Source organism: Salvelinus fontinalis, chromosome 5, assembly GCF_029448725.1.
Source record: "Salvelinus fontinalis isolate EN_2023a chromosome 5, ASM2944872v1, whole genome shotgun sequence".
Classification (NCBI taxonomy): domain Eukaryota; kingdom Metazoa; phylum Chordata; class Actinopteri; order Salmoniformes; family Salmonidae; genus Salvelinus; species Salvelinus fontinalis.
Genome location: NC_074669.1, coordinates 47,350,041 through 47,375,398, shown reverse-complemented (window position 1 = coordinate 47,375,398; position 25,358 = coordinate 47,350,041). Strand labels below are relative to the sequence as shown.

The following is a 25,358-nucleotide window of genomic DNA, read 5'->3' as shown; positions in this document are numbered from 1 at the left end:
AGGACCTTGTGAAGATGCTGGAGGAAACAGGTACAAAGGTATCTATATCCACAGTAAAACGAGTTCTATATTGACATAAACTGAAAGGCCGCTCAGCAAGGAAGAAGCCATTGCTCCAAAACCGCCATAAAAAAGCCAAACTACGTTTTGCAACTGCACATGGGGACAAAGATCGTACTTTTTGGAGAAATGTCCTCTGGTCTGATGAAACAAAAATAGAACTGTTTGGCCATAATGACCATCGTTATGTTTGGAGGAAAAAGGGGGATGCTTGCAAGCCGAAGAACACCATCCCAACCGTGAAGCACGGGGGTGGCAGCATCATGTTGTGGGGATGCTGTGCAGCAGGAGGGACTGGTGCATTCACAAAATAGATGGCTACCTGAGGAAGGAAAATGATGTGGATATATTGAAGTAACATCTCAAGACATCAGTCAGGAAGTTAAAGCTTGGTCGCAAATGGGTCTTCCAAATGGAGAATGACCTCAAGCATACTTCCAAAGTTGTGGCAAAATGGCTTAAGGACAACAAAGTCAAGGTATTGGAGTGGCAATCACAAAACCCTGACCTCAATCCTATAGAAAATATGTGGGCAGAACTGAAAAAGTGTGTGCGACAAGGAGGCCTACAAACCTGACTCAGTTACACCAGCTCTGTCAGTGGGAATGGGCCACAATTCACCCAACTTATTGTGGGAAGCTTGTGGAAGGCTACACAAAATGTTTGACCCAAGTTAAACAATTTAAAGGCAATGCTACCAAATACTAATTGAGTGTATGTAAACTTCTGACCCAGTGGGAATGTGATGAAAGAAATAAAAGCTGAAATAAATCATTCTCTCTACTATTATTCTGACATTTCACATTCTTAAAATAAAGTGGTGATCCTAACTGACCTAAGACAGGGATTTTTTACTAGGATTAAATGTCAGGAATTGTGAAAAACTGTGTTTAAATGTATTTGGCTAATGTCACGTTCTGACCATAGCTCTTGTGTGTTTTGCTTGTTTTAGTGTTGGTCAGGACGTGAGCTGGGTGGGCATTCTATGTTGTGTGTCTAGTTTGTCTGTTTCTATGTTTGGCCTAATATGGTTCTCAATCAGAGGCAGGTGTTTTGTGTTGTCTCTGATTGGGAATCATATATAGGTGGCTTGTTTTGTGTTGGGGTTTGTGGGTGGATGTTTCCTGTCTTTGTGTTTTCTCTGCACCAGATAGGGCTGTATCGGTTTGCCACATTTGTTATTTTGTATTCGTTGTAAGTGTTCACTGTTTATCGTTTTATTAAACATGTTGAGCACTGGCTACGCTGCGTGTTGGTCCGATCCCTGTTACACCCTCTCTTCTCGTGAAGAGGAGGAAGGCTGCCGTTACAGCTAAGGTGTATGTAAATTTTCGTCTTCAACTGTAGATTGAGGGGGAAAAATTATTTTATCCATTTTAGAACAAGGCTGTAACATAAAATGTGGAAAAAGTGAAGGTGTCTGAATACTTTCTGAATGCACTGTATACATACTATATACATTTTACAGACAAAATGTATTTTACCAATAGTTATTTATTTGTTTTCAATCCCATCCTTCAGCTACTCTCAACCCCTCCCATCTATCTCTGAAGACCATCCAGTTTGATTTCTATTCACCATATATTTTTAACTGTGCTGTTTCACAAAAGTTCTGAACCTACAGTATTATACATTTTACGGACACAATATATTTTACATTAGTTATCTTGTTGTTTTAGTCCCACCATTCAGCTCCACTCAACCCCTCCCATCTATCTCTTAACACCATCCATTTTTTTATTTCTATTTTCCATATTTTTTTCAACTGTGCTGTGATGTTTCACAAAAGTTCTGAACCTTTCTATTCTCATAGTTTCTACAGATCTGCAGAGCTAGGATGGCATTATGGACGCTGAATGCTTGATAAACACTCAGATTGGTGGGCAAGCGGCCGGACAGGTGGATGAGAGACGGTACCTGTTTGAAGCGTGGCGGTACGCTCCAGCCGCAGGCCTGCATGATGCCGTCATCGCGGCGCATGTGCTCTCGGACCTGCCGGTACTGTTCACGGCGCTGCTCACGACGAGCCGACAGCGCAGAGTCGCTAAGGAGAGACGCAACACCATTACTGGCCAGTCTAGACCAGAGGGTGGAGAGAAAGAAAGAAATGTGCAGAGAGAGAGAGAGAGGCAGAGAGAGAGAAGCGAAGCGTTAGCAAGCGCAGCCAGGCTGCTGCAAAGAGAGAAGCTACAGCAGCATTGTGTGTTTTTAAGCAGTTAAGCTACAGCCAGCTCAAAAGCCACGAGAAAATGAATGGAAAACAGAAGAACAGGAGTAGAGCGCAAAATAAGAAGCAATCACAATATGTGATCTGCACTTAACACTAATCATTACGAACAATGCACAAAGCAGTGATATTAACTAGCAACCATACTGACATCCTTTTGCACTTTAACATGAAGGCACGTGCAGGAACACTACTAACTGACTCAAAATATGTTCGTTTTTCTGCTTATTATCATTTCACTCAAAAATATGAGGGGTAAAATGACATCACACATACACATACTGTAGGATTACACTTACGACAGTGCAACCCCAACCTCTCCCCTACACATGCATAAACAACTAACTAACTACAATGTTAGAGGGTGGACAAGGGAGGGATGGAGGGAGGAAGGGATAGAGGGACGGAGAGATAAGAGGGATGGACGGAGGGAGAGGGATGGGAAGGGATGGAGACAGAGTGAGGGAAGAATGTAAATTAAAAGGTTGGTGTGTGTTTTTCTCTCACTCTTCTGGGAAAAACTCCAGGGTTCGGTTTGAGGTGGAGATCTGACACATGGTGTGGCTGCGTCTCTGGGGGAAGCCTGCAGGGGACGGGGACTTGTAGTGGATGTTGACGCTGTAGTACGGACGCTTGACTGGCGGAGGACTGGCCGAGGAACTGAACAGACGGGCGAAACTGGAAGGAAAGAAGAGAGAGGGATGAACAGTCAGAAAGTTTAGTAACAATTTCATTAACTGTACATTACAAAGCATACAGTACACAGCCTTAAGGTGTCCGAATGCTTCCCAGCCGAAACAGTTCGGAAGAGTTTGTGCATATATTTTGACAACATTTGGTGACGTTTTTGTTTGTTTTGGACTTCGGGTAAGGGTTTTTCAAAGATATCCTCTGCAAAAACGTCAAAATAAATGACAGATTTCTTGAGTTATCTTAGATTAATTCGGACTATTTTGAGTCGTCTCAAAATTGACAAACAGTACTATTGCCGCTTTTTCCTCGTTTTTCAAGCGCAAATCTTTTAAGGGAGTAAGCGAGCACAATCATTCGGTTCCAGCCGAACTAGGTGCTAGCAGAACTGAAGCATGATGACACCGTTATAATATATGGCACTGATAACAACTCACAACTGCCAGATGGTGGATTTCTTCTTCTCCTGCATCTGAGGACTCTCCCTGGATGCCCTGAGGAGACAGAGATTTTGATTTGAATTTGATTTGAATTTATTTGGATCTCTTTTAGTCCACATTTGGACTAATCTTCCAAAAGTACTTAAATAGAGAGAGGCATGTTTGTGCAGGAATAAAGCATGGGAGCAGCATATACCTAGCCTGGTCGCAGATCTGTTTGTCTTGCCAACTTCTATGGTCATTGTCATGCTAAACATAGGAGATAAGGCCTGCCTCTCCTGATCATCTCTGTCCACCAGACGGCCTACAGCATCTCCATCAGCCTCTCCTTGTACTGGTTTCTCTCTCCTCACCCCTCACACCTTCCCCCCTCCACCCTCACTCCCCCCCCCCTCACCTGATCATCTCTGTCCACCGGACGGCCTCCTGTAGTTCCATTAGTCTCTCCTTGTACTGGTTCCTCTCCATCAGGACCCTGGCCATCTCCACCCGTGTGAAACGCCGACGCTGCGTCATGGTCACATCCCCATCCACCATCGGAGACGAGTACTGAGAAAGAAAAGGAGGAGGCGAGAAGGGAAGAGGCGAGAAGGGAGGAGAGAGGGGAGGAGGAGAGAAGAGAGGAAGAGAGGAAGAGAAAGGGAGGGATGATAAGAGAAGAAGAGAGAGGGGGGGGAAGAGAGAGGGCACAAGTTGCATTCATACCCTTTTACACTGTCGTGCCTGCCGACCCCAAACTGTTCTTTGCTGGCTATCAGATATTTTATTTTTCACAACATTTTCAGAAGGCTTCTAGCAAACTATTCACTGCCAAAACGAGAGGCATAGTTAGCTCAACATGCCCCTAGATCAGCGTTTCCCAAAATAGGGGTCACCTGATTTGAAAATGGGGTAACGAGAGAATTTCCGGTAGCCGCTAGATGTGGTTGTAATAAACAGAGCGGTTTCTGTTTTCTTCCTACAGATGTCTTTTGAACGATTTAAACTACAAAATATTTTGACCCCATCACTTAAAGATAAGACTCTAAGGAACACATACAGTGCATTCGGAAAGTATTCAGACCTCTTCCCTTTCTCAAAAGGCTGTTATGTTATAGCCTTATTCTAAATTTCATGAAGTTATTTTTCCGCTCATCGACCAACACACAATACCCCATAATGACAAAGTGAAAACAGGATTTTTCATTTTTTTTGCAAATTTATTACAAATAAAAAACAGAAATAACTATTCACATAAGTATTCAGACCTTTTGCTATGAAACTCGAAATTGAGCTTAGGTACATCCTATTTCCATTGATAATCCTTGATATGTTTCTTCAACTCGATTGGAGTCCACCTGTGGTACATTCAATTGATTGGACATGATTTGGAAAGGCACACATCTGTCTATATAAGGTCCCAAAGTTGACAGTGCATGTCAGAGCAAAAACTAAGCCATGAGGTTGAAGGAAATTTCCATAGAGCTCCAAGACAGGATTGAGGCACAGATCTGGGGAAGGGTACCAAAACATTTCTGCAGTATTGAAGGTCCCCAAGAAAACAGTGGCCTACATCATTCTTAAATGGAAGCAGTTTGGAACCACCAAGACTCTACCTAGAGCTCGCCGCCCGGCCAAACTGAGAAATCGCAGGAGAAAGGCCTTGGTCAGGGAGGATGACCAAGAACCCGGTGGTCACTCTGACAAAGCTCCAGAGTTCCTCTGTGGTGATGAGAGAACCTTCCAAAAGGACAACTATCTCTGCAGCACTCCGCCAATCAGGCCTTAATGGTATTGTGGCCAGATGGAAGCCAATCCTCAGTAAAAGGCACATGACAGCCAGCTTGGAGTTTGCCAAAAATGTACCTAAAGGACTCTCAGATCATGACAAACAAGATTCTCTGGTCTGATGAAACCAAGATTGAACTATTTGTCCTGAATGCCAAGAGTCAAGTCTCGAGGAAACCATGCACCGCCCATCACCTGGCCAATACCCTCCCTACGGTGAAGCATGGTGGTGGCAGCATCATGCTGTGGGGAGATTTTTCAACGGCAGGGACTGGGAGAGAAAAGTACAGAGAGATCCTTGATGAAAACCTGCTCCAGAGCGCTCAGGTAGGTAGCCTAGTGGTTAGAGCGTTGGGCCAGTAACCGAAAGGTTGCTAGATTGAATCCCCGAGCTGACAAGGTAAAAATCTGCAATTTTGCCCCTGAACAAGGCAGTTAACCCATCGTTCCTAGGCCGTCTTGTAAATAGGAATTTGTTCTTAACTGACTAATAAAAAAAATATATATAAAAAGGACCTCAGACTGGGGCGAAGGTTCACTTTCCAACAGGACAATGACCCTAAACACACAGTCAAGACAACGAAGGAGTGGCATTGGGACAAGTCTCTGAATGTCCTTGAGTGGCCCAGCCAGAGCCCGGACTTGAACTCGATTGAACATTTCTGGAGAGACCTAAAAATAGCTGTGCAGTGACGCTCCCCATCCATCATGACAGAGCTTGAGAAGTTCTGCAGAGAAGAATGGGAGAAACTCCCCAAATACAGGTCTGCTAAGCTTATAGCATCATATCCAAGAAGGCTTTAATCGCTGCCAAAGATGCTTCAACAAAGTACTGAGTAAAGGATCTGAATACTTATGTAAATGTGATATAATTATTTATATTTTTTTATGTATTTGCAAAATATTCTAAAAACCTGTTTTTACTTTGTCATTATGGGGTATTGTGTGTAGATTGATGAGGGGAAAAAACTGTTGAATCAATTTTAGAATAAGCCTGTAACATAAGTAGGGCTGTTACGATGACCGTATTTCCGCCACACTGGCGGTCACGAGTTATGATGGCAGTCAAATTCCATGTGACAGTTTAGTCACGGTAATTAGGCTTCTCCAAGCTCTAATGCTGCTGATGGTCATTTGTACACTACCAAACTTGCTAACTGCCTGGTACTCTGCACTTCATTGTCTTTCTAATTACGCTGACATCAACGCAAATGTGTTCGAAAATCGAATCAAAACACTTCATGAGAGCCCATGAGCTCACAACATTTCTATAGGCTATGCAATTGCGTGAGAAACCAGAGTGATGGCTTCTATTAAAAAGAGGAGGTTCCTAACAGCTTTCTATAGGCTAGGCCTACTATATTTATGTCTCAACCTTCCTAATATTACGCACATTGCTTCACTTTAAAACAGGAATATAGTCTACCTGGCTGGCATGAAAATGAACCACAGAAAAAGCGTCCTCCATTTGCTATTTAAGTGCATAGATGACATGTATTTTTTTTCCCGCTGCCCGTTTCGAGACAGGTGCATGATAATGGTTCATTCTAAATCAAAACAAATTTCACACATTTATTACTTGGTATATATAAAGACAAGATTAAATCAAGAATAGTGTGATGGGTGACAATATTACCCTATCATTTGTGAATGATATATTATCACTTTTGAATGATGCCCAGCTGAAGGCAAACAGCGCATGCTTTTTTTTGCGACTTTTTCAAATAATTTTCGCACACCTCATGTAGCCTAGCCCATAGGCCTATCTGTTTTGATAAGGTTTGTATCACAACTAAAGTGGCCAAATAACTTCTTAAAATGAAGCAGATTAATCTGCTTTACAATAGGTGTGGAGCATAACTGGCATACATACGCAGCACGTGAGTTTCAAGTTTGCGAAGGATAATTTTCACCATAAAAATGCACCTTCATAATAAAAGCATTACATGCATAATCGCATTTGTGGTCACTTTTGAGAATGGTGTTTTCCTGCAAATGGAACATTCGCGCTTATAGCCTACTGCCGTGTGCACATTGCTGCGCTTATAATGTGAAGAAATAGCCTAATAGTTTATCAACATTTTAAGCTAAATGTTCTCATCTGTGGTTGTATTCATTTGGGATCTATTGCATCCCACAACTGTCCCGGACTACGTTTGGAATATTTATTTCTCACACAGAATAGGTGAATTGACATAGGCTAGTGTTTTTGCTGTTCATTATGCCTACTCATAATGTTGGCTGACGAAAAGTAAATGTGGACAGTTCTTCCAATATCTTCAATATGCGCCTCGGAATTGGGGACGCAGTTGCGTCCCCGATGTGTCTGTTCTCACTTATAGCCTGTGAGAAAGACCCAATCATGTGACTGAGAGCCATGTGAGTGAGAGGTGCTTCGGCATGCAGGGTGGAGAAGGGAGTTATAATTTTCAGCCCAAGGGCATAACAGCCACAAAAGGCATGGATTCTTTAAAGGGGATTATGGCCAGACAAAGGGGATGCAGCCGGGTAGTTCGAGGCATTATCAAGTGTTTGTGAAATTGTGAATGAGAGACTGATGAAGTGTGTACAGCCTGCGCAAAAACTAAGCAGAGCTCAGACCTTTCCTGCAACTTTTTTCAAATCATCATCAGAGTTGCATCATGCAGCCTTAGGATGTATTAAAAATCAAACCCTATAGCCCAACATTTCTATCACAACTAAAGTTACATAAATAACTCTAAATTAAGCATATAGGAGTACCTTTTTCTTTGTTAACCGCTCACACAGAATAGCAGCATGTGCGCACTCCCTCAAATCACTTGGAGAAAATATTCTGTCTATTTTATTCAGCTATGTTCAATTGTATTCTTCATACTATAAAATAATGTAAATAATGCTATGGAATTCTATGCAAATCTTGTCTGTTAAAAATGAACTAGTGTAGCCCACAGCCATACGGCATAGCCAGATCAAGGCCTAACATAAGGAAAATGCAGAGTATGCTACTCTGTTCTTCTGAAACTGACTACATTTTCTTAATATCATGTTTCCTTAGACCCGTCTAAAATAAATAATGGATTTATTGTGATGGTGTATATTACATGTTCCAAAGGTCTGCGTCAGTAGGCTATGCGTGGAAAAATGAGATGCTAAATGTGTTTATGTTGATTAACAATCAATTAACGTGAAACCGGCAGTTATTTGCCTGACAATCACTGGCTGACAAAATGTCATGACCGCCACACCCCTAAACGTAACAAAATGTGGAAAAAGTGAAGGGGTCTGAATACTTTCCGAATGCACTGTATGTGTCTTCTGTTTCTCTCTACAATGCTCGAAAGCCACATAGGACCCATCAGAACAGAGTGGATAAGACCAGGCACTAAATCAGACTGGGGGAAAAAGAACAATTAAGATCATACAAAATTATAGCCTGATGATCTTCTGAACTTCCCAATACCTTTCTGATGCATTTCAGTCACTTCTAACCATACTTCCTTCAGATTAAAATACTGTCAAATGTATAATCAGACTGATTTGTAATAGACTGTCATAACCCCAATTAAAAAAGTAAACTGACTGTTAATTACATCACTTTGTTTACATGGTGGGGTTGCAAAACATTTTTTATATCAAAATGAGGTCGTGGGCCAAAAAGGTTTGGGAACTCCTGCCTTAGCCAATTTTAGTTGAGTAGGTATGTGAAATGCGGTTGTGAATTGCATACGAGCTCAATTAGGATTGAGGGCTCCTGCAAAGGCATTTCTGTCAAACTAGCAAGGTCAGCTCTACGGAGAAAGCTGGCACAAGAATCTCAATAGTAATTTGGCAGGTGGCATTCTCCCAGGATTAACCCATATACAACAAATCTACCAACTACAGTAATTCGACATTTGAAAAAAACTAAAAAACACTTTTGTACTTGCCTTTCTTGTTATGCAATAAAAGGTGCCTTTAAGAACAAAAATATTGATATATAGTGAACAGAAATATAAACGCAACATGTAAAGCTTTTTTCTCTCAAGTTCTATTCAAAAATGTGGTTATATCCCTGTTAGTGAGCATTTCTCCTTTGCCAAAAGAATCCATCCAACTGACAGGTGTGTCATATCAAGAAGCTGATTAAACAGCATGATCATTACACAGGTGCACCTTGTACTGAGGACTGGGGGCAATAAAAGGCCAATCTAAAATGTGCAGTTTTGTCACACAACACAATGCCACAGATGTCTCAAGTTTTGAGGGAGCGTGCAATTGGCATGCTGACTGCAGGAATGTCCACTAGAGCTGTTGCCAGAGGATTGAATGTTCATTTCTCTATCATAAACTGCCTCCAAAGTTGTTTGCTGATGTCAATGTTGTGAACAGAGTGCCCCATGGTGGCGGTGGGGTTATGGTATGGGCAGGCATAAGCTACGGACTATGAACACAATTGCATTTTATCGATGGCAATTTGAATGCAGAGATACCGTTCCGAGATCCTGAGTCCCATTGTCATGCCATTAATCCGCCGACATCACCTCATGTTTCAGCATGACAATGCATGTCGCAAGGATCTGTACACAATTTCTGGAAGCTGAAAATGTCCCAGTTCTTCCATGGCCTGCATACTCACCAGACGTGTCACTCATTTTGCATGTTTGGGACAGCGTGTTCCAATTCCTGTCAATATCCAGCCACTTCGCACAGCCATTAAAGAGGAGTGGAAGAACATTCCACAAGCCACAATCAACAGCCTGATCAACTCTATGCGAAAAAGATGTGTCACGCTGCATGAGGCAAATGATGGTCACACCAGACTCTGACTGGTTTTCTGATCCACACCCCGACTTTTTTTTTTAAAGGTATCTGTGACCAACATATGCATATCTGTATTCCCAGTCATGTGAAATCCATAGATTAGGGCCTAATGAATTTATTTAAATTGACTGATTTCCTTATATGAACTGTACCTCAGTAAAATCTTTGAAATTGTGGCATGTTGCGTTTATATTTGTTCAGTATATTAACCATCATATCAAAGTAAACTTGGAGTCAAGCGGGGATGTGTTGTGTGGTCCTCCCACCACGACTCGGGAAAGCATGCAGTTTATTAGGATACAAATGAAATAAGTTATGAACTTTAGAGTGGTGAAAGTCCACAGTGATGAGCTTAATGCTCCTTTCCAATAAATATCTAGAGTCTTATTCTGGTGACATGATGATCGATGCTTGGCTGCTGTTTGACAAGTAAAAATAATCTCACTCTTTTGTCCATAATAATCTCATCATGTAGTATAGTAGGCTATTCCCGAACTGTATCTGTGAGGTATTGGCTTGAGCGCATATGCCAAGACCAGAGTGGGCACATTCGCTATATAACAAAAAGAAAATTGTGACAAAACTATCAGTAGAGTTGAAAATGCAATGGAAACCCATTTATATTGTATTTTTATTCGGGAAATAGAAATTTAACCGCATTTTTTTTTTAATGTGCACTAAGTCACCAAGCACAGCCTTTTATCAGCAACAAGTCAATTTGATGGAAACAAATCTCCGATGGAAATACATTTTAGAATATTTGCATGAAAATCTGTTGTCAATTGGATAGAAACCTAGCTTATGACTCTATGACTGTGATATATGGTTGTTGTCTAGTTACTAATGCACTAACTGTAAGTCGCTCTGGATAAGCGTGTCTGCTATATGATTAAATGTAAATGTAAAATGTTTATTATTTTGGTTGTTTGACTCACATCTTCTCCTCCTTCATCCTTGGAGTCCTGAGATGCTCCCAGAGTCAGAGCCTCTGCTCTCAACCTGAGGAGGCAAAGAGTCATAAGAGTCACAAGTCACACACACTATGTCCGCACGCACGCACGCACGCACGCACGCACGCACACCCTCCCACAACCCCTCACCTCTTCAGCTCTTCTTCCAGTTCTTTAACCTTTGTGTCTACTTTGTTCTTGGCGGTCCTAAGGGCCTCCAGTTCCTCTCTCAGCGCCTCATGGTCCCCTGAGAGCTCGTCCACTTTGGCTATCAGGTCATTCTTCACAATGTTCAGAGCATTTCTGCATGGGGAGAAATGGGAATCAATAATTGTACTGCTTTACTCAATAATCCTTCAACAAAAGTCTTCGGGTGCCAACCGAAAGGCATTTCAACTGGAAAAGGAAAACCTGTTGTGGGGGTGAGGGGAAAACCTGTTGTTTCCGGGTGAGGAGGGAGGACACGGGCAGGTGAATGGGGACTGATGGGGGTAATGGGTTGCGGTTATCTTAGATTAATTTCTTTGATTGTTTTTTTGTACCTGTTACCTGGCCTCAAAAGAAAACTGACAAAACTAAATAAAAACACAATAAAAAAAAACACTTTCTCTCCGTGTCATACTATCACTCTCAACACACACACGCGTTTGCGTGCTCTCTCTATTCATTAAAAAAAAACATTTTTACTCAACCCTTACAAAAGAACAGCCCCGCTAGTAAATCTATCTTGCACCAAACCATCTTTAATGTGGAGCAGCACAACAAACAAGTGTAAGTTTAACACACACACACACACACACACACACACACACACACACACACACACACACACACACACACACACACACACACACACACACACACACACACACACACACACACACACACACACACACTCTTACTTACTTGGTCTCCAGAAGATGTTTGTTCTCTGTCAGCAGATTCTCCACCTCCTTGCCCATCCCTGTGACATATTAACATTAGTGTTAGCATTGATTAGCACTAACAACACTCTTTCTAGCCTGGTCCCAGATCTGTCTGAGAGCACAAACAGACCTGGGACCAGGCTACACTCATTCTATAGCTCTATAAACACTTCATGAACTCTCCAACTGTTCATTAACTATACATTTAGTTGACTTTTTTTCATTAACAGATGAATCGTCTTTGAATGTGAATTCTGGGGCTATTCATGGGTTAATTCTACTTCAGTAATGCATGAACGTTTGGAGGTTTTGGGAGCATCATGGTGTTTAAACCAACTCCCGCAAGCTGAAATGAAACCAAGAAAAGACCAAAAGATTTCCCAAAATAAAAACAGATACACTAATGATGTGTTTGCTGTGACATGCTCAAATAAAAGGGGAATGGATCTCTGAAATTAAGTCATTCAACTGAAGGTTTTTTCATCCGCTTTGTGACGGCCCTGAAATTGTCTGAACCGTATCCGTGATTCTCCTGCCAATAGGGTGATTCCCCTTTAATTCCCTATTAAATAGCCAGGATTAGCTGCGCAAAAGTAGGTTGTGACAGTGAGACGAATTGTTCTACCCTCAGCTTGGAAGCTCGTTGAGACCCAGTTTGTTTTGTTTGTAGTAAAAAGTGTGTACTGTAACCGTGTGGCAGGATCAATCAGTATTGGCTCTACTTAGGTCTATTGTTCGACTACCGATCTACGTTGGTCTCCTCTGTTTCTTCGTGGCCTTTCCCCGCCGGAGATCTGTTGGCGGATTGGATTGGATTGTCTGACTGACCGATTGACTACAACTTTTTGCATACGGTATTTCATTTGTATTGGTGTGATGTATAAGGTGATGATTTATGTGTTCAGTTCAGGGTCGGCCCTCCCATTAGGCAAGATTAGGCCACCGCCTATGGCAGCATTTTGACAATTGGCTGCCGCCCTCCAGCACCCCTGATCGGCTTCTACACCGCCCGCGGCACCCCAGCCACCAACTCATAGCGTTGCTGCAATCCATTCCCGCGTCTCCCGAAGTTCACTAAAACTATCATTGGTAGCTATGGTGATGTGTGTGTTTATATGCGATTTTCCAATTGTGAAACATTAATAAAAATGTATCTGCCAATTAAATGATTGTATTTTTTTTATTATTTTTTTATGTTTGTGTGTGACGAAGACGATTAATGATTAAAGTGATTAGTGAACAACTATCAGGAAGCGAATATTTTTTTTAAACAATGAGAAAAGAGGCACAATCTTTAAACCAAAGTAATTCTCTGGTGAAATGTATCAGCGTGCAGCACTGTCCATCAGCTGGTGTGGAGAATGACAAGCCTACTTGGACAGGTCACTCATTCGCCGACAACGACGAGCCCCCGTTCGCTGAGCTTAGAGAGCAAACCGGAGGAGTCCGAGCCATGCAATTCCACCGAAGATGAAAGCTCTCTGGCTGGTCACGAACATGTGGTCGCACCAGGCCTAGCCACACCTCCATACAATGCCAGTGAAGACCCTACTATCTTGGACCCAGACTCAGATTCGTCGCTCCCCGTCCCGGATGACAGTGGTGCTGCTGATAAATCCGACTCCCACACAAAAAACATAAAATATCCCGGTGAGTGGCCAAAATATAGGAATGGATCTTTACGAGATATGTTAGTGCAGCCTGGGCCACATCATGATAAGGAGGGGAATTTCCCAAGAGATGAGGGGCAACGAAACATTTCGGTGGCCCACGGGGAGAGAGTGAAGAGCCCAAGGTTTTTGCTGCAAACTTTTTTTCACACGAGTGCAAATCTGCGCTGGTCAGGGATGGAACTAGGGACTGGAAGAATCTGTGCCACCTCCTTAGCTCGCATAAGAAGTCACATGACCACCTAGATAGTTCCCAAAGGTGGAAGGAGCTGGAGATCAGACTGGTGTCCAAGCAAACTCAAGATGATTTGATTTCAGGACCATGGACAGCTTCGAGAGAAGACATCCCTGACTGCAATGCAGCACCACAGCAGAGGAAAGAGGCCACTCTAGGTGGAGGCAAAATCAATAAATTGTTTAAACTGATGTTAGACAATCAAATTCGGTAAGTAAATAAACGAAATTCGTTTAGGCTGGGTCATTGACATAAAGCTTATTTTACACTGCGCCAGCGAAACGAGGCCCACCATGCATTTATGACAGCAGTTGTTTCCAAAGCTCAAATGATCTTACTCTGTTTTACAGTTCTACATAAATATTAAAATATATGTTAAATATGTTAGTGTTCTTTTTTTTGTAATTGTAACAATTATGGGGTCCGTGCCATGTGTGATAACAGGTGGGATATTATTAATAAGTAACTTGTTTTCCTACTATAGGTAGTAGGTTGCATAGTGATAGCAACATTGTAACTCTCCAATGCAGGGGTTAAATATAATTGGAGCTTATTTCTTCATCTTCCAAAAAATAAGTGGTGAGCCTACCTGTTTGACAGACACAATTATCCTATCCATTGATGACGGTATAGCCAAATACTCCAACACTGTCGCATGCACTGATTAAATACCTCCATGTCTGAGAAGGGCTTGGTGTGTTTGACTAAAACAAGTGCTCGAATTGAGTGATGGTATCACATACCATTTGTTAAAGAAAAGGGCAAAAATTATATCTATTGTTTGCTTTATATTTTGAAATAAATACATAAAACGTATCCAGATTATATCAAGAGTTCTATAACAATGCTTAACTCCGTGACGCCTTATGGTAGAAACAAGCTCTAAAATACCCGCGAAAGACGTGACTCCGATGCATATGGGGATATATTAATTCCTGTCTATGACAATCTGAAGCTAAACTGCAGCCTATAATATTCGAGTAGATGAAAAAATGACTTTGCTATTCTGTCCCTATTAATTGAGCTTTTCTCTTTCTGAAAAGAGAAGATGTTTGTTTAAACCCAGGCAGCTTTTAGGGAAGCACTTCTGTTGTTGGGTTATACAACGGACTATTAGCCAGCAGTTGAAGCTTACAGTTTTCTGTGTCAGTAGAGCCTCTGTCTGGGTGGAAAGGTAACTTTTGAAAGTGCCATGCTTAGATTCATGACTAAGATGTAATTATTTTTGTCTCACCTAGGACAGCAGAATGTCCAGGGCATTGGTGATTTTATCAATGTAATCAGATTGAAAATATTAGGCTATGCTATTGACATTGAACTGATTATATAGCCTACTAACCAGATGTGTTAAAAATTGTGTTTAATTTGCAGCATAGGCCTATTAATTGGGCTGCTATCATGTTCTGTTCCTCTGATTTTTGTCTTGCCTAGGGCAGCAGAACGTCCAGGACCGGCCCTGATTCAGTTGTAGTGAAGACTACAGAGATGTGACACTTTATAGTTGTGTGGTAAAACTGTTTCTTGCAATCTGATTGTATTAATGAGACAGGGTTTAGAATCACTTTATGAAAGGAAAATTGCATGACTGAGGTCACTTGGGTTCACTGAACTCCTTTACCGGGCTGGACTCCTTTAGGCCCGAAGTACAGGACTTTTCTTGAGGTACCAGAGCTCATTGTTTGTTATGTTTATTATGTGTGTAATCATTTATTTTGGTAATACAACCAACACAAAAGAACACCATTGTTTTGAAGTTATTTCCAAAGTTTTAAGGGTTTATGAAAAGTGTATGTCCACACTGACTTTTACATGAGTCCTTTGTCGACTTGACGGACAGGACGGGACTCATTCCCTCTCAACCAAAAAGGAGAAATCACTATTTTCTCCGGTAGGCACAACCTACCTGGCAACCCTACAAACAATAACCTCATGTCAAAACCGCTAGAGCTTTCGCAGTGTCAAATATGAGGATGAAGCAATGGATTAAAAATCAAAATAAAAGGTGAAAAACAAATACAAAAAGAAAAGGCTTGCCAGACTCAAATAACAGCCAACAGGAAACGGGTGGAAGTGACATCACAGCAGAGGAACAGGTAGGAAATGGCATCACAACATGGAACGCAGAAAAGACAAGACGTCACAGACAGACACAACAACATGGGAGGATGAACAACAGCCAGAGATGCCGAATAAGGCTAGAGGAAGCCTTACCGAAGAAATCATCACGGACTGGGAGAGAGGAAGAGAAACGGGGAGAGAGAAGGAAGAGGGAGGGGGGCACAGACCAGAGAAAGAGAGAAATAGGGATGGGGTGAGACAAAAAAGAGAGAGAATGCTGATAAACACTTGTTATATACAAAAGCTTGAGAGAGTAAAAAGAGAGCTTGGATCTGTCCAAGACCAGAGAACACTGTCAGTTTAGACTCAGTGATTCACCTTCATTGACCACAGGGTTCAGTTGAGCTTTGTAACGTTATGACCAACCAATCAAAGAGAGCATTATCTGGACAATATCAACATTTAAAAAAACTGTTGTAGCATGTAATGCCAGCATCATGCCATTGGGTAAAGCATACAGGCACACAGTGGTAATTTGTGTCTTGGAAGGTGTGTGTGTGTGCGTGTGTGCGTGTGTGAGAAAGAGAGGGTTCAGATACACACCTGAGAACTCCCCTAGAGGTGTATCCAGCATACACAGGAAGGGAGAGAGGAAGCACAGAGAAGGGTCATGGGTCAATAAACTAATATGATCGCAATTAAATAAACCACTCATAAAGCTCTGTCAACTAAACCTGGTAAAAGAAAGTAAACCAAGACTAAATCAAGAATAATTTAGCTTGCCCTGTAAAATCAACCACTCAAATATATCAAATAAATGGGAACTGCAGCCATGGCGCAAGTGATATCCTAGGGTGCTTTGCGGTGCAGTGGAGGATGGGGGAGCTGCCGGGAATGTGAAGTGGTGGTGATGAACATTCCGCTGTGTGCAGGGTCAAAGTTCAGAGCTAGCCAGTGCTATGGCAATGGTGACACAGCTGGTGCACTAAGCACCGCAGCTTACATTCCCAATGACTCTTTGCTTAGTGCAGACAGAGGTCAGGTTCCAGGGTGACTACATTTCAGACGCATGCCAGACCTCACAATGCTCGATAGGTGTTTAACATATCAGCTAAACACATTATTTGAAATAGCAATCTGACACCCGACTGTGCAGTCGATGACATGACACACAACCATTGGATAATGCAATGCAACGTTTGCAATGTAGACAGCCTGGAACACGACCAGAGACTGGCCTAGGCTGCCTTCCAATATTGCATATACCCCACCCAATGCCCCTCTGATTGGCTTACCTAAAAGCTCAGCCCCGGCGTCAACATCCCCGATGATGTCAGACTTGGCATCCTTGATCTCATGGTAGAGAGAGTCTGTGTTGATACCGAATGCCTCGTTCACGATGCCCTGGGAAGGACTGACACACACACACTGATATTTAATCATCGCTGTGTGTGTGTGTGTGTGTGTGTGTGTGTGTGTGTGTGTGTGTGTGTGTGTGTGTGTGTGTGTGTGTGTGTGTGTGTGTGTGTGTGTGTGTTACCTGTTTCCTCCACCATAGAGACGGGGGTCCACACACATATCCAGCTCTGGTGTGGAATCGATGATCTCTTGGAATTCTGACCACTCGTCACTGCTACCCATACCTGAGTACAGATAGAATATCATACACACTCAATACCGTATTCACAAAGCATCTCAGAATAGGAGTGATGAACTAGGATCAGTTTAGCCTTTTAGATCATAATGAATAAGATTACATGGACAGGGGGGGACCTGATCCTAGATCAGTACTCCTTCTCTGAGGGACTTTATGAATACATGCCCTAATCACACAATGATCGACTCATGTTAACGTGTGTGTGTGTGTGCATGGGTGTGTGTGTAACAGCACGTTACACTCACCGATGCTGACATTCCTGGCTTTCTGGGAGACATGCACCTCCATGTTTTTGCTGAGGTGTTTAGCACTCTTCATGCCGCGGTTTACAGCATGCATTGGGTCAAACTCGCCAGGTGGGAGGAAGCCCTCGTTGAGGGGCGTGACGATGGCGGAAGGGACGGAGGAAGTGGGCGTGTTGGACTTACTTCCTGTGCTACTGGGCGTGGCCGCCACTGAGTCCGACTCGGAACCATCCTCCTGGAGCATCAGAGGTCAGTGGTTAAAGAGGTTAAGTGGCTGCATTGTTAAAGAGGGGCTGCATCCCGATTCTCCATCCTTCTCCCAAAGTGTACACTTCCCTTCATGGATTTAACAATGGTGGAAACTCTCTCCAGACAATGTTTGCACCAAGCCAATGCTTTTAAATTAATGACGGAGAGTGTGCAATGCACATTTAAGCTGAAGGGTGGCGAATAGGGAAGCCAGGGTTCTTCTCTTGCAAGGCTCGTTGGAATCTTCACAAGCTTGCTTATACTTACAATCTTGCACGCACACATAGTAACAAGGCATCACACTTACATGTGAAACGGGATGTAAAGACAGGTGCAAACGAGACGATAGAATCTAAGTTATGTTCTATTATTGTAGAAAAAAGAACTTAAGTGAAAAGAAATTACACCAATTTAATAATATTAATGTATTCATCATATCTGTTCATACACTGTCATGTCTTCATTACACTCACCGCCATTAAAAACTATCGACAAACACCACAAAGGAAAGCCCTTGGAAGATAAGGGACACAAGCAGGCGTGAGGAATGTGTCTGGATGATTCTGAATGACGGTGGTAGTGGTGGGTGTGGCATGACGTGTTCTGCAGACGTGAGGTCCAGGGAGAGTGTATGGGTGCGTCCCAAATGACATCCTATTCCCCCTTATAGTGCACTACTTTTAACCGGTGCCCATAGTGCTCTGGTCAAAAGTAGTGCACTATAAAAAGAATAGGGTGCCATTTTGGATGGAACCGCTATCACACCTGGTAGCCAGAGGTGTAGCGGGATTGGCTGAGCTCGTTGACCTGCCAGAAGCCGGTCCCAGACCCAGGCATTATTATCCTAGCCGCCCCCCCCCCCCCCCCCCCCCAAGACCCCCACGTACCATCCCCATGCCCTCTCCACTGGGGTACAGGCTCAACGACGGGGGACGCTCCACTTTGCTGCTGGGGGAAAAGAGAGGGGGCAGGAGGAGAGAGGAGGACAGGAGGGGGGAGCACAAAACAAAGGAGGGAAGAGTAAAGGTTTGAGAGAAGAAAAAGGAAATGAGAATGAAAGAGAGAGAGAGAGGTGAGGGGGAAGAGAATAGGGCAGAGAGACGGAGAGATAGAGGGAGGGGCAGAGAGAGAGGTGAGGGGGAAAGGAGAGGGGAGGGGCAGAGAGAGGGGGAGAGAGGGGAGAGAGAGAGAGGGAGGGGCAGAGAGAGGGGGAGAGCAGGAGATAATGTACTGTACATTAGGTATCTGGAGAGAGGTGAAAGCTAACTTTGGGGTTGCATAACATAAAACTGAAAATCCTCTGATTTAAGTACAACACACAAAGCCAGCTACTGGACAGACTGACACTAAACCAGACCGACATAATATGGCACGATATATCCATATTATGGAGAAACGGGAGAGGCTATAAGGACACCCCTGTTGCCCAAATTGATGACGTACTGTATGTCGCGCATGAGAGTAAAGTGGAGACGAGCGGATTGGTTGGGTTCAGTCAAGCTGGTGCGAATGACCAGTGCAACTGTGTTGTAATCGAGGCTTGCCGACAGGAACTGCTTCCCACTGCGCAGCTGTATTACATGGTCAATTTCTTCCATCCCAATTTATTTTATTAGAAAACTGTGTATACATCAATGATGTCGCTCTTGCTGCTGGTGATTCTCTGATCCACCTCTACGCAGACGACACCATTCTGTATACTTCTGGACTTTCTTTGGACACTGTGCTAACTAACCTCCAGACGAGCTTCATGGCTATACAACTCTCCTTCCGTGGCCTCCAACTGCTCTTAAATGCAAGTAAAACTAAATGCATGCTCTTCAACCGATCACTGCCCGCACCTGCCCGCCCGTCCAGCATCCCTAGAATATGTGGACAACTACAAATACCTAGGTGTCTGGTTAGACTGTAAACTCTCCTTCCATACCCACATAATGCATCTCCAATCCAAAATTAAATCTAGAATTGGCTTCCTATTTGGCAAAAAAGCATCCTTCACTCATGCTGCCAAACATACTCTCGTAAAACTGACTATCCTACCGATCCTCGACTTCTGCGATGTCATTTACAAAATAGCCTCCAACACTCTACTCAACAAATTGGATGCAGTCTATCACAGTGCCATCCATTTTGTCACCAATGCCCCATATACTACCCACCACTCCGACCTGTACGCTCTCGTTGGCTGGCCCTTGCTTCATACTCGTCGCCAAACCCACTGGTTCCAGGTCATCTACAAGTCTTTGCTAGGTAAAGCACCGCCTTATCTCAGTTTACTGGTCTCCATAGCAGCACCCACCCGCTCCAGCAGGTATATTTCACTGGTCACCCCCAAAGCCAATTCCTCCTTTGGACGCCTTTCCTTCCAGTTCTCTGCTGCCAATGACTGGAACGAACTGCAAAAATCACTGAAGCTGGAGACTCATATCTCCCTCACTAACTTCAAGCACCAGCTGTCAGAGCAGCTCACAGATCATTATACCTGTAAATAGCCCATCCAACTACCTCATCCCCATACTGTATTTATTTATTTATTTTGCTCCTTCGCACCCCATTCGCATTCATCTTTTGCACATCTATCAATCCAGTGTTTAATTGCTATATCGTAATTACCTCGCCACTATGGCCTATTTATTGCCTTACCTCCCTTATCTTACCTCATTTGCACACATTGTACATATACTTTTTTTCCTACTGTATGTTTGTTTAATCCATGTGTAACTCTGTGATGTTGTATGTATCGAACTGCTTTGCTTTATATTGGCCAGGTCGCAGTTGTGAATGAGAACTTGTTCTCAACAAGCCTACCTGGTTAAATAAAGGTGAAATAAGTTTTTAAAAATTAAAAATTAAAAAAGTGATAGACAACAATACAGATAAAAACAAAACAAAAACGGTGTGCAGGTGTAGTTGGAAGCTTAAGGGCTTATATGAAAACCACACCACAAAAAAATACAATATGCAATACATAAGTATATAAAAAAAATGTTTGTTAAAACAGATAACAAAACCTACTAAATATAAATGACTTGAACATGGGGCACAGTGTCTTTTGCTTCCGCTTGCCGAGCACTGCTGTCCCGCAGTAAGGAGTGGGAAGTAGCTAGCTAGTATAGCCAATATCAAGCCTGGGTGACAGCGAAAGCACATTTATTGTAGTAAATTTCACATAAAATACTCAGATAAAAACGTAATTATTCTGAATACTCCACCAAGTCCTGACTTCGGCAGACTTCAAATCCTCGCTGGAGTTTCTAGCCACAAGCATAAACTAGCTAGCTCGGAAGGGCTCATCAGGACGACTGCATCAACTAACTGAACCGAATCCATTCGTCTCCACTCGACTCAGCTGTGCGACAGAAACACAGACAGACCATAAACAGTGGGTGATATAGGAGAAGGTAAAGGACAAAGGCGCAAACTCTGGTCCCAATATGGAATGGGCCATACTGGGGGCAGGGGAACTTCTAGTCCAAGGAGAGGATGGTTGGTCAATGGAGCCAGGGCAGTGATTGTCAGTCCTAGTCCTGGGAACCACAGGGTCTGCAGGCCTGATTCAACTAGTCAACAAGCCCCCCGTTAGTTGAATCAGGTGTGTTAGTGCTGGGCTGGAGCAAAAGCCTGTATACTCAGCAGACCTGGGTTTTTAAATATCTGAAAAATTGTGCTGAGCGATTAACTAAAGTTTAGTTTTTTGTTGTTGTTTTATTATAAACAACTAATTGACCTGCTTCAATTACTTGAATTCCACTTAGTTGTAATTTTTTTGGGGTAACCCAACACGCCGTTTCTCGAGAGAGAAATCAAATCATGCACGAGAGAAATTAAGTCCAGAGCTATATGGGATGCTGAGCTGACGGGAGTTGTAGTTTTCATTTAGCAAATATTCAAGTTCAGCTCAGAAACGTGGTAATTAACTACAATGGCCATAATCCATTGCGACTGTTCTTTTCTGGTTTGGATCCATTTTTACGCCTGCTATGCTAGGTTAGATACACACAGACCGCATACGCCACAGCATGAGAGAAGATTGTAGACAACACAATAACGAGAAAGAGGGATAGAGTTCGTGAAAGTATGCCTTATCTACTTTAAAGAACTAGTAAAAAGATTTCGTCAGACAGCTCTGTAGCATACTTAGGCATGCTAGCCTAGCTAAATAGGATGACTAAAGACAGTACAGTATGGGGAGAACAGAGATAACGTTAGATGGTTGTCTGGCTGGCTGCTACTGCCTGAGCAGAGTTGAGATGCAGATTTTAAGGAATTAATACTTATGAAGTCGTCAAATAAAACTAAGTAATATGCACAACTGAAATATTTAATAGCAATTCTCTATTTTTCTATGTGGACCTGACAGAGACAATGGAATATTTCCAAAGTTTTGGCAATTGAATGTTCGCTATTTTTGAAAAAGCTCGAATCATTTTAATGTCATTATTTCACAAGGCATTTCATGTAAAAAATAAATAATCGAACTGAAACGACCTCAAAAATCACTAATCTCTCAGCAATACTGAAATAAATACTGTATCTGAGCCTGGTTCAGCTTGCCTGGCTTAATAAACCAATAGAAAAGTCCCAAAAAGACTCAAGCAAAAGCTCTGAGTATTTAAAATTATTTTCCAAGTATTTGAACCCGGGTCCTATACTCAGGACCAAGACTGACAAACACTGAATGAGATTGTGGATTGAGGGGACAGGGATGGAGGGGAAGAGGGGTAGTGATTTACCTTTTCCTCCACATGTGGCGTTGACTGTGCAACACAGCAGCACGAGCACAGAGTGAGACAACGAGACAGACATATAGTGATTAGAGTGAAGCCAAACCATGGTACAACAGGTCACAAGTGGTGTAGTGGAGGGTAAACACACATACATGTTGTTTACTGACATATTTTATTTTGCACAAGCGTTTACCCATCTTTTGTGGAAAAAAGGCATTGAAAGTATAGGGAGCATTACTTTACTCACCACAAACAGCGATCAGCTTTTACCCACATGTATTTTAACCACTACATCACTGGTCACAAGACAAGCTACTACAGGCTAACACACAGCAGCACAACAGAAGGCATTACACACAACACAACTACAGCACACTAAACACAGAACACTAAACCCTAGCACACTTATTCCAAGCACAACAAAGCACAGACCATTACCTCAGCATAGTTGCTACTACTAAGCTATGCCAGGATCCATTTCTATACTCTTCCCCCTGCACACACACCAACATACCCACCTACCCACACTTTCCAGAAAGGTCACAACTAACTACACTGCTCAAAAAAATAAAGGGAACACTTAAACAACACAATGTAACTCCAAGTCAATCACACTTCTGTGAAATCAAACTGTCCACTTAGGAAGCAACACTGATTGACAATAAATTTCACATGCTGTTGTGCAAATGGAATAGACAAAAGGTGGAAATTATAGGCAATTAGTAAGACACCCCCAAAAAAGGAATGGTTCTGCAGGTGGTGACCACAGACCACTTCTCAGTTCCTATGCTTCCTGGCTGATGTTTTGGTCACTTTTGAATGCTGGCGGTGCTCTCACTCTAGTGGTAGCATGAGACGGAGTCTACAACCCACACAAGTGGCTCAGGTAGTGCAGTTCATCCAGGATGGCACATCAATGCGAGCTGTGGCAAAAAGGTTTGTTGTGTCTGTCAGCGTAGTGTCCAGAGCATGGAGACGCTACCAGGAGACAGGCCAGTACATCAGGAAACGTGGAGGAGGCCGTAGGAGGGCAACAACCCAGCTGCAGGACCGCTACCTCCGCCTTTGTGCAAGGAGGTGCACTGCCAGAGCCCTGCAAAATGACCTCCAGCAGGCCACAAATGTGCATGTGTCAGCATATGGTCTCACAAGGGGTCTGAGGATCTCATCTCGGTACCTAATGGCAGTCAGGCTACCTCTGGCGAGCACATGGAGGGCTGTGCGGCCCCACAAAGAAATGCCACCCCACACCATGAAAGACCCACCGCCAAACCGGTCATGCTGGAGGATGTTGCAGGCAGCAGAACGTTCTCCACGGCATCTCCAGACTCTGTCACGTCTGTCACATGTGCTCATGTGCTCAGTGTGAACCTGCTTTCATCTGTGAAGAGCACAGGGCACCAGTGGCGAATTTGCCAATCTTGGTGTTCTCTGGCAAATGCCAAACGTCCTGCACGGTGTTGGGCTGTAAGCACAACCCCCACCTGTGGACGTCGGGCCCTCATACCACCCTCATGGAGTCTGTTTCTGACCGTTTGAGCCGACACATGCACATTTGTGGCCTGCTGGAGGTCATTTTGCAGGGCTCTGGCAGTGCACCTCCTGGCACAAAGGCGGAGGTAGCGGTCCTGCTGCTGGGTTGTTGCCCTCCTACGGCCTCCTCCACGTCTCCTGATGTACTGGCCTGTCTCCTGGTAGCGCCTCCATGCTCTGGACACTACGCTGACAGACACAACAAACCTTTTTGCCACAGCTCGCATTGATGTGCCATCCTGGATGAACTGCACTACCTGAGCCACTTGTGTGGGTTGTAGACGCCGTCTCATGCTACCACTAGAGTGAAAGCACCGCCAGCATTCGAAAGTGACCAAAACATCAGCCAGGAAGCATAGGAACTGAGAAGTGGTGTGTGGTCACCACCTGCAGAACTATTCCTTTTTTGGGGGTGTCTTACTAATTGCCTATAATTTCCACCTTTTGTCTATTCCATTTGCACAACAGCATGTGAAATTTATTGTCAATCAGTGTTGCTTCCTAAGTGGACAGTTTGATTTCACAGAAGTGTGATTGACTTGGAGTTACATTGTGTTGTTTAAGTGTTCCCTTTATTTTTTTGAGCAGTGTATATTATTTTATGTCTATGTTGTTATATGAATTGTATTGCTTTGTCTGCATGCTGCTCAACGGATTTCCTCACTTGGGGATAATAACATTTTATGATGAAAATGTAAAAAAGGTCAGCCACTCACGTTCGTCCACTGCCTGGCCCTTCTGACTGGCTGTTGTTCCCTGCCTGTTGCAGCTTGGACCTCTCAATATGCTCCATGTATGTTTGAATCATCTGACAGGAAGAGTGAGGAAGATGGACGTAATTCCACTGACTTGGTTCTAGTGCACCAGGCAAACAACATGATACAAACCTAGCAGCTTGTATGGAGTCAGATACTAAACTCTCTCATGCACACACACACGGCTGTTCCTACCTCTGTGTGTCGCTGGTACAAAGTATTGTACTCCTTCTTCATGTCTGACTCATGCTCCTCCAGACGAGTGACTGAAACTCAGATAAACAGAATCAAAGTCAACCAGCCTCCCATTGTAACAGCACTGTGGGTTATACACTTCGGGCTGGTGAGATTCTCCATCGAAAGTGCCTATTAGTCCAGCTTTCTGGA

General features: G+C 43.2%; 1 protein-coding gene across 12 annotated transcripts in view; it reads right to left on the bottom strand.

Moving 5' to 3' along the window:
* LOC129855723 (C-Jun-amino-terminal kinase-interacting protein 3-like) overlaps positions 1–25,358 on the bottom strand; it is a 76,217-nt gene that overhangs the window by 28,961 nt on the left and 21,898 nt on the right. For 5 of the 12 annotated variants that reach the window (XM_055923679.1, XM_055923687.1, XM_055923689.1 and 2 more), the window contains 16 exons: positions 25,167–25,237; positions 24,933–25,024; positions 22,690–22,713; positions 18,844–18,904; positions 17,708–17,942; positions 17,346–17,448; positions 17,101–17,219; positions 16,409–16,420; positions 15,959–15,976; positions 11,823–11,880; positions 11,067–11,219; positions 10,902–10,965; positions 3,815–3,966; positions 3,415–3,471; positions 2,795–2,965; positions 1,978–2,137 (listed from right to left, as the gene is read on the bottom strand). In XM_055923679.1, the coding sequence (XP_055779654.1) occupies positions 1,978–2,137; positions 2,795–2,965; positions 3,415–3,471; positions 3,815–3,966; positions 10,902–10,965; positions 11,067–11,219; positions 11,823–11,880; positions 15,959–15,976; positions 16,409–16,420; positions 17,101–17,219; positions 17,346–17,448; positions 17,708–17,942; positions 18,844–18,904; positions 22,690–22,713; positions 24,933–25,024; positions 25,167–25,237 (1,550 nt within the window). The remainder of the gene's footprint in view (positions 1–1,977; positions 2,138–2,794; positions 2,966–3,414; positions 3,472–3,814; positions 3,967–10,901; positions 10,966–11,066; positions 11,220–11,822; positions 11,881–15,958; positions 15,977–16,408; positions 16,421–17,100; positions 17,220–17,345; positions 17,449–17,707; positions 17,943–18,843; positions 18,905–22,689; positions 22,714–24,932; positions 25,025–25,166; positions 25,238–25,358) is intronic. The other 7 variants (XM_055923684.1, XM_055923680.1, XM_055923685.1 and 4 more) reach the window with 7 other exon arrangements.